This window comes from Microcaecilia unicolor, chromosome 11 (genome assembly GCF_901765095.1).
Source record: "Microcaecilia unicolor chromosome 11, aMicUni1.1, whole genome shotgun sequence".
Lineage (NCBI taxonomy): Eukaryota > Metazoa > Chordata > Amphibia > Gymnophiona > Siphonopidae > Microcaecilia > Microcaecilia unicolor.
Window position 1 is genome coordinate 201,385,632 of NC_044041.1, and position 12,904 is coordinate 201,398,535.

Below are 12,904 nucleotides of genomic sequence, written 5' to 3' on the forward strand. Positions count from 1 at the left end.
TAATACTGTTCTTTGCCATCTGGAATACTTGTATTACTAAAGCCTCTGTACTTTTCATCTGCTATGGGTTTTAGCCTGCTACTCTAACCATTAAGCTACTTCTCCGCTGTGTCTTTAATGCCCTACCTCTGGAAATGTGGAAGGATGGGGGGAGGGAACATGGGAGAGCATTTCATATTCTTTTCTTCCCCCACCATCTCCTTTCCATCTCTCCCTACTCATGGCTCCATTCTGGGTTGTCTCTTCCTGCTGGCTTATGTCCCTCTTTCTATCTTCCTGTGAGTTGGGTTGGCAGTCAGCCCCACTGTTTCTCAATGTGCTGCTTGAATCTTTGAAATCAGTATTACAAGTCCAGGGATATAATGTGATAAAAGATAGACTGGAGCAGCCTGTCAGGAAAACAAATTGAGACAGACCTTAATTCCCTAATCATTTAAGGTGGTGGTAAGAAAAGGTTTGTGAGGTGACATCAAAGGCTTAGGGGAGAAGGTGGTTGGTGTTGGGGGAAGAGCTGGTTGGTGTTGGGAGAAGAAAAGATTGGTGTTGGGGAGGAGGTGTCTGATGTTGGGAGAGGCAGAGGTTGGTGTTGGAGGAGGAGGTGGTTGATGTTGGGAGAGGAAGAGGTTGGTGTTGGAGGAGGAGGTGGTGTTACATATAATTATCTGACCCCCTAGTACTTCCTGCTAAATACACCTGATCTTTCACTGGGGTCTCTTTTGTGGTGGGGGAGTCAATTGCCCAGAGCTCCCTGGAGGAAACTAAGTGATATCACTGAGCTGGAGCTTCAGGGCACGTGGTACTGACTGGGCCCACTCCTTAGTTCCTACCCTGGTCTCCTGGTGTATTTAGCCTCCTGAGGACTGGTTCTCAGGGTAGGAAAATCCCACAGGTTTGGGGACTTGGCAGGCAAGACTAAAGGACACAGAAACTGTAAGTGGGCAAGTGGTCGTGGCTAGGGTCAAATACAACTTCAGGTAGAAGGCAGCACACTGAGGTCTTGTCAGAGCCCTCAGAAGTGATGGTGGTTTCTACAGAAGAATGCCAAGTCATAAATCCGGCTGGGGGGGGGGGGGGATATGGGGGAAACTCTCTGCCACTGTTTCCTTTTATCTGCCAACATACTTCCTCTTCAGTCCAAAATGTTTCTGGCCAGAACTCTCAGAACTGATACAGCCTTATCTACAGAGTACAGAGAGCCCTGCATGATATAACTGAATGGTAATATAAGCGCAGCCAGGGTCTGATATCCATGCACGCTGACCACAACAAAAGAGCAATCATTGCCACATCAGGCGGGAAGAGGAAGGAGAGCAGCTTCTCTTAAGTGCAGTGATGCAACTGTTTACATTTTCATCACGGACTCCAAAAAGGAATGCAGAGAAAAGAAGCAGATAATTTGCATTTCAGTGCTCACTTTTTCCAAGTCCAAGCTCAAGGTGACCTTACAATTCGGGTATTATATTTCCAAGTGGGTTTACAGTCTTGAGTTGTACTCTAGGCAACGGACAGTGAAGTGACTTGCTCAGGGTTACAAGGAGCCAGGGGCGTAGCCAGACACCCAATTTTGGGTGGGCCTGGGGCCAAGATGGGTGGGCAGAAGAACTCCACCTTGTGCCCAGTGATGATCCTAGGTTGGCTGCCACCCGGGGCGGATCGCCAATGTGCACTTCTCCCCCCCAGGCGCATCAACCCCCCACCACCAATACCACCACCACCAGGTGCATCTTTACCTGCGGGGAGTAGCCACGCAGCTCTCAGGAAATAACCTGTTCCGGGGCAGAGGGAGCAGGGAACCAGCAGTGCCGACAGGCGCGTGGCACCCCCCCAGTAGCATGCACCCGGGGCGGACCACCCCCACCGCCCCGCCCTTGGTACGCCACTGCTTGTCCCACAAGTGATTTGGTCTCTCCTTTCTCACCTGCATGCCGTATGGTCTCTCAAACATACCCCCTCCCCTGCATACTTTTTAAATAGCAGATTTTCACAAAAATCTGGCTGTGAATACACACTGCTCATGTTGGCCCCACAGCCTTCCATCTGATGCAACTTCCTGTTTCCGCATAGGAGGGAATACATCAGAGGGAAGGCTGTGGGGCCGGTGCGAGCAGTATGTATCAGTTGCTGCTCACTGCAGGCGAAGATCTGCTATTTAAAAAGTATGCAGGAGGGACAGTTGTTGGGAGTTTTTGGCTGGTGGGGCTTGGGGATCCCTGCCAGCCACATCATAGGTGTGCTGCTACTGGGTGGGCCTGGGCCCACCCTTGGCTACGCCTCTGCAAGGAGCAGCAGTGACAGAAGCAGGATTGGAACCCTGGCCTCTTTGGTGCTTAGTCCATTACTCTAACTACTAGGCCGACTGAGCTCATTGTCTTTTCACCCAAACCCACTTCTCCTCTCCCTCCACTCTCTATCTCAGTCGATAACACCCTCATCCTCCCCGTCTCATCTGCCCGCAACCTTGGAGTCATCTTCGACTCCTCCCTCTCCTTCTCTGCGCATATCCAGCAGACAGCCAATAAACAGATTGAAATATAAAAATAAAAATGGCAAAAACCTCCTCTCGTCTCTATACAGTCTCTTCCTTTACGGATTACTGTCTTATTGTTAAATATTAAACCAGCAGTTATCTTGCCGTTGTATTCAATCTGCTGTCGCATTTAATATAAGGTCCCCGGAGTAGTATCTGTTCTTATCAGTTTAATATCTGATACGTCCCCTATCCGGGGACCTTATATTAAATGCGACAGCAGATTGAATACAACGGCAAGATAACTGCTGGTTTAATATTTAACAATAAGACAGTAATCCTTAAAGGAAGAGACTGTATAGAGAGGAGAGTTTTTGCCATTTTTTAAAAATATTTCAATCTGTTTATTGAAGCAAAACATATGCAACATTTACAATGAAATATTTCAATACTTTCAATAGCTGAAACAGTTGACAATGTCAAAATAATTACAACCGTCCATCACAATTTTTCCCCCTTTCCCCCCAACCCCCCCCCCTCCTCACCCCTACCCCATTTACCATACCTACTCCTAAACCACAAACAGCTCGTTAATACCAATAAAAACAACTACAACCAGCAAGAAATCAGCTGTTTGTGTGGACCACTTCTACCCATCCCTCCCTTCCTCCCACCCCTTACCCCTCTTCCTGTGCCATACCATATCATTCTTTAAGAATTTAAAATTCTGCTCCGTGCCACTGTCGTCAGGGATTCCCAGAACGGGGCCCAGGCCTGACAGAAGGCCACACCCCTGGGTTGAGGCCAAGTCTCCCGTCGCGAAAGGGACGGGTGATCCATGGCTATCCACAAATTCAGAATGACCTTTTTCCCTATCAAGAAATGGTTTCAGCCCCCTTGGAGAGGGTTTCGAAAGTTGGAACTTATCAAACCACAACAACGGCCTCCGGTGCCAGGGTAATCTCCCGGCACATGGTTACAAATCTGTTTGCAGAATTCCAGAACCCCTGGACAGTTCCAAAACATGTGTCCCAAGTCGGCCGGGGCATAACCACACTTCAAACCTTTATTGTCGCTTTTTATGGACGCCCGCCACACCCTATGCGGGAAAGCTTATCCAACCAATAGCATTCAGCCCTCACCTTCTTCATATTGACTACACTATTGTTCACCTCTTTATATACTACTAGTAAAAAAGGCCCGTTTCCGAAACCAATGAAACGGGCACTAGCATGTGGTTTTTTTGTGTGTGTGTGTGTGTGTGTGTGTGTGTATGTGTCACAGAGTTATTTTGTGTGTGAGTGTGTGAGGGTGGGGTGTGTGTGCAGGTTGTTGATGTGTGTCTTTTTTTGTTTTGTTTTGTTTTTTTGCTTGGGGGGTTGGGGGATGTGCTGTGCTATGCTGGCAAAGTGGGATGGATTGGTGTGTGGCTTTGAGGGTGTGTGTCTGTTGTATTGTTTGTGTGTGATTTTGTCTGTCAAGGAGGTTTGTGGAGGGGGGTCTTTCTGTTGGTGAAATGTAAATGTGGTTGTAGGGGGGTCAGCCTTTGCTGAGTGGTGGATTGTTTTTTCCGGGTGTTTTTTTGTGTGTTGTGCTGAGGCAGCAGTGTTGTTTTAGATGGGCGGAAGGTAGAGGAGCACGTTCTTGGTCTGTCGGTATTTTTTGGCCATTTCAGGGCTGCTGTAGGGGAACACTGGAAGAGAAATGTGCTGTGGGAAGCAGTGCCGTCTTTTTCCGTTGGGCTGGGGTTCTGGGCATCCTGGAGGTGGGAGACGGCTTGCCTGAGGACGCGGATGGTTGTTTTAAGTTGGCGGAAGGGAGAGGAGCACGGTCTCGGGCCATCGGGTGGTGATCCGGTATGTTCGGTCCATTTCAGGCCGGCTGCAGGGGAATGCTGGAACATGCGCTGCGGGAAGCTGCGCCGTCTTTTTCCGGGTGCTCGGGGAATCCCCGAGGTGGGAGACGGCTTGCCTGAGGCTGGGGATGGTTGGGCACGGCCGCTTTGGCGAAGGGGGTGGGGAGTTACCTGTAGCTGCGTGAGAAAACGGGTATTCTTTGTTTTGCATTATTAGTTTGCATTTCTGTTGAAGAAAGAGTGGATGCCTTTCGAATGATGGAGGTGGTGCGTCGGTGTGCGGTTGTTTTGTTAGTTTAGCAGCCAGTCTCCAGCTGTTTGCTGCTGGCTGGGTTGCGGGTAATCCTTCCAGCTAGGCCGCAGCTTGTCCTGTTCGCCCACGTCCCAGATGGTGACGGGCACGTTGTTTTCCGGCTCCTCTGACTCCATGTCAAGCGATCCCAAATATAGTCTTTGCTATGGGCCCTCTGGCACTCTTCAGTACTGGCATTAGGCATTTAAAAATTTCTCCCCCCCCCCCCCCCCCCCCCGGTCTATTTTTGCACATACCCACAGCAGGAATATTCTTCTCTCGTTCCAGCGGTGGTTCTGTGCTCTCTGTGCTGCACAGATAATGAGCCATTCTGCTGGGGAATGCTCCTCCCTTATTGTCACGTAGGTTCCTCTGATTGGTCCGTCTTACGTTGCCTAGTGTTGCCTGGGAACGGTGTTGTGATGGTCCTTTGTGTTTCAGAATGTTGAGGGTGTTTTTTCTGATTGGTCCGTCATGCGAGGGCGGGGCAGAGAGACATGGTCAGTGTTGTGGCTTCACCACCATGAATCCATGAACCCTTCAGGGAGTGACTGAGTGACTTCAGAACGTTGTCTTCAGAACGTTGAGGGTGAGTTTTATTATAGTAGATGTTTAGATGTTTTATTCATTTTATAAGCCGCATTGAGCCTGCTGACAAGTGGGAAAGCGCGGGTTATAAATGTTACAATACAATACAATACACCTGTTTAACCACCAACTGCATCAACCTCGTCTTGCACCCTTTATCTTCATGCTCAACCCGTTTTTCTGTCTATTTGTATCATTACCCTCATTGAGTTGTAAGCTTATGTAACCCTGTAAGCCGCATTGTGCCCACTCCAGTGGGAAAGTGTAGGCTATAAATGTACTAAAAATAAATAAATCAATAAATGATGACAGCAAGAGCTACGTTACGGAGTCTGTTGAGGATTTTCCTCCGTCTCATAGAGAATCACGTAGACATGAATATGTAGAGTTCCGGATTAGGAATAGGATTTTAGTAAGATACTACTATTTATAGTTTGGACATTTCAGTTTGTAACATATAAGTTCATGGATGTAACCAGCACATGGAAGTGGAAAAAGAATCTATGGGTCTGGGGTGTTTTCTTGGACTATTCGATAACTTTTGAAGCCCAGATCAATCAGGTGTGGAAAAATTCTTTTTTTTTCCATTTGCGTCAGCTGAGGCTGATAAGACCTTGTTTCATAAGTCACACTTTCTTCTGTTGGTCCAGATGATGGTTTTATCTAACATGGACAATGTTGGTTTGAGTAGTAAGCTGTTAGCTAAATTACAACTTTTACAGAATACAGCAATGCGGCTGATTTTTTCATTTAAGAAAGTATGATAGTGTTTCTAGTTATTTGAAAGAATTACATTGGCTTTGTGTTCATAAGCAAATTATTTTTAAACCTACATTTTTTAGATTTTCGGGTGTTCTGTGGGAATACATCTGAAATGTTAACTCAATTTTTTTTTCTTACTGCTTTTACAATTCTGTTCGACTTTGTAAAGTTTACAATTGAAATATCAGTTTTTAAGAACATACAGTTTTATGGAGCTCATTTTCAAAAAAGAGAAAAATGTTCAAAAAGTGCAATAAATCTGCTTTTGGACGTTTTTCTCACAAAAATGTCCACATTGGTATTTTCAAAACCAATTTTTAGATGTTTAAGAGCAGGATCTGGGCTTTCCTAACATTAGGACATTTTTCAGCCATAATGGGAAAAAAAAAACGTCCAGGACTAAAACTAAGATGTTTTGAGTTAGACCTGTTTTTATAAACAATAAGGCACAGAAATGACCAGATGACCACTAGAGGAAATCAGGGGTGACCTCCCCTTACTACCCTAGTAGCCACTAACCCCCTCCCATCCAGTGGCGTTCCTAGGGGGGGGGCGGTGGGGGAGGTCTGCCCCGGGTGCACGCCGCTGGGGGGGGGGGTGGTCACGCGCGCCTGTCTGTCATTTGTTCCATGCTCCCTCTGTTCGGGGAAGAGGGAGCATGGAACAAACAACGGACAGGCGCGCACGGCGCCCCCCCAGCGGCGTGCACCCGGGTGGGGGTTCTTTCGCAGGGGGGTGTCCTTTCACCGGCGCTGCACCCGGGGGGTAGGGTGCATCGGCAATCCGCCCCGGGTGTCAGCCCCCCTAGGAACGCCACTGCTCCCATCCCCCAAAAATGTGATTAAAAACATTACTTGCCAGTCTCTATGACAGCCTCGGATGTTATACTCAGGTCCATTAGAACAGCATGCAGGTCCCTGGAATAGTCTAGTGTTGGGTGCAGTGCGCTGCAGACAAGTGGACCCAGGCTCCTACCTCCCCCTACCTGTTACACTTGTGGAGGAAAATGTGAGTCCTCCAAAATTCACCAGAAACCCACTGTACCCACATATAGGTGCCCCCTTCACCTGTAAGGGCTATGGTAGTGGTGTACAGTTGGGGGTAGTGGGTTTTGGGGGGCTCAGCACACAAGACAAGGACGCAATGGTGTGATGTGTATCTGGGTGCCCTATTGCTTTCCTGGAATGTCTGGGGACCAGTCTACTAAAAATGCTGGCTCCTCCTACATCCCAATGGCTTGATTTTGTGCGTTTTGCACTTGGACGTTTTTTTTTTTTTTTTTTTAAATGGACCAAAAAACAAAATGTCCTAATCACAAAACAGTTATTCAAAACAGTATTTTTTTTTTTTGGGGGGGGGGGGGGGGAAGTTAGACATTTTTCTTTCTTGAAAATGACCTTCTTTCCTATTTAGATTTTGACCTAAAGTATGATACAACCCAATTTCTTACTCAGGAACTTTCATGTATTAACATAATTTATTCTTCCTTAACATATATATGCACATGATACATATCTATACCATGATCTGTTCATGTATGTTATGTTACATGTATGTAATCATGTATGTATGCAACTTACCACATTACCATTTGTAATTCTGTTACCCAGCAATAAATCTTTTTTTTATTTTTACAAATTTTATGGTTAATTTTATGTTTTAATTTTATATGATGTATTTTTGTTATTCCTCACTTTTTTCCTGGGTTCTTGAATTGTAAACTGCCTGGATCCTTCTGTTGGGATATGTGCGGTATATAAATTAGATTAGATTAGATTTCTTTTTATTTAGCAAATCCTGTTCTACAATACTAACACCACCAGCAACGCAGACGTTCTTTCTAAAATGCCGTTCTTTGTTACCGAAGACAATAACTGATTCCAACAATACTTGTTGTGTGAGAGCTTCCCATTTGCCTCACCCGATGGCTCAATAACTCTATAAGTTTTGTAAGGCTCGTTCTTCCTCTTGCCTACTCTTTTGAAACCCAGTAGAGAGGAAAAATATTTGTTTTCTCCTTGCTAAGCTTTGGGCTGGTTTTAACCCCAGTGCATGTAGGGATTTGTAGTTCACATATGTGACCGTCTCTGGGGGAAAAGTAACTAAAGTCAACAGGGACAAAAAAATTAGGTTTTAGTTGTATTTATTTACATTTATATATCATTTTCCTAACTAAAAAGTCATTCAAAGTGGTTAACAAAACCATTAAAAAAAACAGTAAAAGAAGGAAAAATAATAAAACAGAACAACAGAATATTAAAACAGAAAATATTTTTCTAAAAAGAAAAATTCCTTCATAAACAAATTTTACATAAGCATTAGCATCAAGATTATTCAGGTTAGCTGGGAAACAAAAAGGGTGTTAACTTTCTTCTAAATACCATGAGGTTCGTTTCTAACCTCAGATCTACAGGAAGTTTATTCCAGAATTCTGGATCTATAACTCTGAAAGCTTTCGATTGCCGTCCTTTTTAATGCCAGCGCCAGGGACTTGAAGCAAATACTACTACAACGAACAATTTGTAATACGACAGTCCGTACCCCATCCTTTTACGTGAACAAATAAAAAAGTTAGGGGCCCTTTTACTAAACCACGTAAGTGTCTACGCATGCCCAACACACGCCAATATGGATTTACCGCCCGGCTACCGCATGGCTCTTGCAGTAATTTCATTTTTGGTGTGCGTCCGGTTACTGCGGGAGACTTAATCGTTAGGTCAATGGCTGGCAGTAAGGTCTCAGACCGAAAACGGACGTGCCGCACATCCATTTTCGGCAAAAATTTTAAAAAGGCAATTTTTTTACAAGTGCGCTGAAGAATGATTCTGCGTGCGCCCAAAACACGCATCTACACTACCGCAGGCCATTTTTCAGTGCGCCCTTGTAAAAGGGCCCCTTACATAGGTTCAAACATAACTTTTTCAGCCTACTTATTGGTTTGTTTGTTTGTTTGTTTATTTGCTGCATTTGTATCCTATATTTCCCCACCTATTTGCAGGCTCAATGTGGCTTACAATATGTTACAACAACATTCACATTAATGGAATAAGAATTTCAGAATACAGATTCAGATAAGGTGCATAATAATATCATAGCAATCATATTGACGGAATAAGAAATTCAGAACTATAACAAAGAGATACATAAGAATATCATGTAGAATTAGGAGTGTATAAATAGATAAACATAACATAATGATATCAGGGCTTATGTTTAGGAAGCTCGCCAGGTGCCCTTGGCCTGGATTGGCCGCTGTCGTGGACAGGATGCTGGGCTCGATGGACCTTTGGTCTTTTTCCAGTGTGGCATTACTTATGTACTTATGTCCTCTACTTGGCTCACTTTTATTACATAGAGCAGTGATTTAACCTATTGTGATGTCATAGTGGCTCATTCCACCAATAAGAGCCAACCTCATTAGTGATGTCACAATGGCTTGATTGTATAGAATGTTTGTACGTTTGGGAAGCTCGCCAGGTGCCCTTGGCCTGGATTGGCCGCTGTCGTGGACAGGATGCTGGGCTCGATGGACCCTTGGTCTTTTCCCAGTGTGGCATTACTTATGTACTTATGTCCTCTACTTGGCTCACTTTTATTACATAGAGCAGTGATTTAACCTATTGTGATGTCATAGTGGCTCATTCCACCAATAAGAGCCAACCTCATTAGTGATGTCACAATGGCTTGATTGTATAGAATGTTTGTACGTTTGGGAAGCTCGCCAGGTGCCCTTGGCCTGGATTGGCCGCTGTCATGGACAGGATGCTGGGCTCGATGGACCCTTGGTCCTTTCCCAGTGTGGCATTACTTATGTACAGGACAAGATATAATATACAATGATGAGGATGTGATTAAAATAACACATGGCCTGATTTTGTGTGTTTTGCCATTGGCTCCATAACATGAAAATCGGCCATTCTCAAACATTTTGGCTCTGATACTTTAGTCACCTTTTCCCAGAGACCAGCCACATTTTGTAATGGAAATCAATGGAACGATCAAACCTACAAGATTCTGCATGTACTGGGGTAAAACAAGGTCTGGACATGAAGCCAGGAGGCAGCCTACACTCAGCAGATGTGGGCGGACAACCAAATAATACATGCAAATTAATTTTTGCATACGGCAGCACATGCTGAACTTTCAACCTTTGACAAAGCAAAAATGAGTCATTCCAATTGGTCGATCAAACTTTGTCAGTGGAGCTGCTAAGTGATTTTCATTCAGGAGAGAGACCTTTGCCCCTTTCCGGGTTTTGAACTCATATTGGACTGCCCTGTGAGATTTATATGTTATCGTCTTTCCTAGTCCTGTTCATACCAAAATGGATCAGGAATGTGCAGTCAAGGGTAGAGTGGCTTCAGAAATTGGGCCACTTGTTTTTACATAAGTACATAAGCACTGCCACACTGGGAAAAGACCAAAGGTCCATCAAGCCCAGCACTCCATCTCCGACAGCAGCCAATCCAGGCCCCAAGAACCTGGCAAAATCCCAAAGTTTAATAACGATCAATGGACTTTTCCTTCAGGAATCTGTCCAGACCCCCTTTAAACTCAGCAAGGCCAGCTGCCATCACTACCTTCTCTGACAATGAGTTCCAGAGTCTAACCACATTCTAATTTCATCTTGTATCCCCTGGTTCTATTATTGTTAGAAAGCGTAAACAAACACTTCACATCTGTCCGCTCTACCCCACTCAAAATTTTGTAGACCTCTATCATATCACCCCTCAGCCGCCTTTTCTCCAGGCTAAAGAGTCCTTGCCTTCTTAACCTCTCCTCATAAGGTAGTCATCCCTGAAACAATGTTTTGACGTGTGGCCACATAAATGGTATGAAGTAAGACCAAAGGGTTTTTTCTTTTCTGAACGCCAATGCGTTTTCGACGCACAATTGAATGTTCCAGGTCACTATGGGGAAGAAGCCTGTGAAATGCCTTTGAAGGTGGGTGTTCTCTCAAAACAGACCTCTGGTAGCCACGCAGACCCTGATGAAAATTTGATTTACGGCCGTTTGTCCACATCTGCTCTGTGGTCTTCAAAGTTTATCTATGACAGCATCTTTAGATAATGTATGTTACTTTGTTATTGAATACACCTTTTCCTTACATTTTAACCTTGCCACTTTGCCAAGAGTAAGTGAGCTCCATGAAACTTCAGACTCATGCTATGTCTACTAAAACCACTACTAATACAAAAATCAATATGCAAAGCGAACGAGTCTGTTACTCCTGGCTCAAGTACGAGTTACTTTTCATAAGTACATAAGTATTTGCCACACTGGGACAGATCAAAGGTCCATCAAGCCCAGTAAACTGTTTCCAACAGTGGCCAATCCAGGTCACAAATACCTGGCAAGATCCCCAAAAAGTTCAATACATTTTATGCTGCTTATCCCAGAAATAAGCAGTGGATTTTCCCCAAGTCATTTTAATATTGATCTATGAACTTTTTCTTTAGGAAGCCACCCAAACCTTTTTTAAACCCCAATAAGCTAACCACCTTTACCACATTCTCTGGCAATGAATTCCAGAGTTTAATTACACGTTGAGTGAAGAAAAAGTTTCTCTGATTTGTTTTAAATTTGTAGCTTCGTGGTGTGCCCCCTAGTCCTAGTATTTTTGGAAAGAGTAAGCAGACGCTTCATGTCTACCTGTTCCACTCCATTCATTATTTTATAGACCTCTATCATATCTACCCGCACCTGTCTTTTCTCGAAGCTTAAGAGCCCTAAATGCTTCAGCCTTTCCTCATAGGGAAGTCGTTCTATACCCTTTATCATTTTCATCACCCTTCTCTGTACCTTTTCTAATTCCACTATATCTTTTTTGAGATGCGGTGACCAGAATTGAACATAATATTTGACGTGCGGTGCATGAAATGATAAGAAAGGTTCCTTGGGAGCAGGACTGCCTAAGGGTTACTGCTAGACACTGCCTTGTTCTATTGCTCAAGCTATCTCCTGCTATTTGAGCTTTGAGTTTCGTGGCTTTCGCAGCTCTCCTCTGGAACAACATAGGAACAGTTGAGTTGATGTGCAACAATGTTTTGATGATCATTAACAGAGAGGGGAAGTGAAGTTGCATTTTTTGTTGCTATGTAATTTAGCAGGCTAGTCTGGCTCCATGCATTATGGAAGATGCACCAAATTATGCTGAGGTGAGTGCAGATAATCTCAGTTTCTGACTGGGTTTTGTGAGGGCTTCTTAAACTGTATTCTATGGTCAGTCTGCACCATGATACCAATACGTAGAACTTCCAGGGTTGTTCTTTCTGCTTTCTTTGTCTTTTTCTGTTTGTCTTTTGGGAGGGGTTGCACTTTTGATTGTTTGTTTTTGAGGGTTTTGTTTGTTTGTTTGTTTGTTTGTTTTTGTTACGAGGAGACAGAAACAAATTTGAAAGAAAAGAGCATCCACAATGCAATCCAGAGGAAACTGTGCTCAAACTGTATTACCCAAAGGTCCCCAACTGGAAGGAGAAATAACATTGCCCACAATGCCTCTAAATTTAAATTTTAGAGGTGAAACACTCAGGGGAAACATTAATCTGAAAACCATGAACGAAAACATCCTTATTCCTAGAAAACTATTTAAGAATCTTTCTATTGGATACAGTCGTAGTAACCCTATTTATTTCTCCATAAGAGATGTTTACTTATTTATTTCTGCATTAGTACCCCACGTTTTCCAATTGGGAATCGTTTCAATGTGGCTTACAGGTTATTTGGGTTCTACATTGTTTTCTAGAGTTGTTATGTGTTGGAGTAATCCTGGTTCGATTCCTGATTCAACATCCGGTATCATTGTTTGTCTTTATGGGTCAGTCATTCGTTGAGGGTTGTCAGTTTGCACGGGGTCCTCATGGAAAGATAGTTTGAAGAAGTGGGCTTTCATGTGCTTTCGCAACGCTTTCATGCATTTGAGGGCCTTTGGTCATATGTT

At 44.2% G+C, this 12,904-nt stretch overlaps 1 protein-coding gene and 1 pseudogene across 1 annotated transcript in view; both read left to right on the top strand.

The window, feature by feature from the left end:
* Positions 1-2,676: 2,676 nt before the first annotated feature.
* LOC115481260 lies at positions 2,677-2,728 on the top strand (annotated as a pseudogene).
* Positions 2,729-12,064: 9,336 nt separating this feature from the next.
* CSF3R (colony stimulating factor 3 receptor) overlaps positions 12,065-12,904 on the top strand; it is a 47,024-nt gene continuing 46,184 nt past the window's right edge. The window contains exon 1 of the mRNA XM_030218487.1: positions 12,065-12,122. Within this exon, the coding sequence (XP_030074347.1) occupies positions 12,096-12,122 (27 nt within the window). The 5' untranslated portion in view covers positions 12,065-12,095. The remainder of the gene's footprint in view (positions 12,123-12,904) is intronic.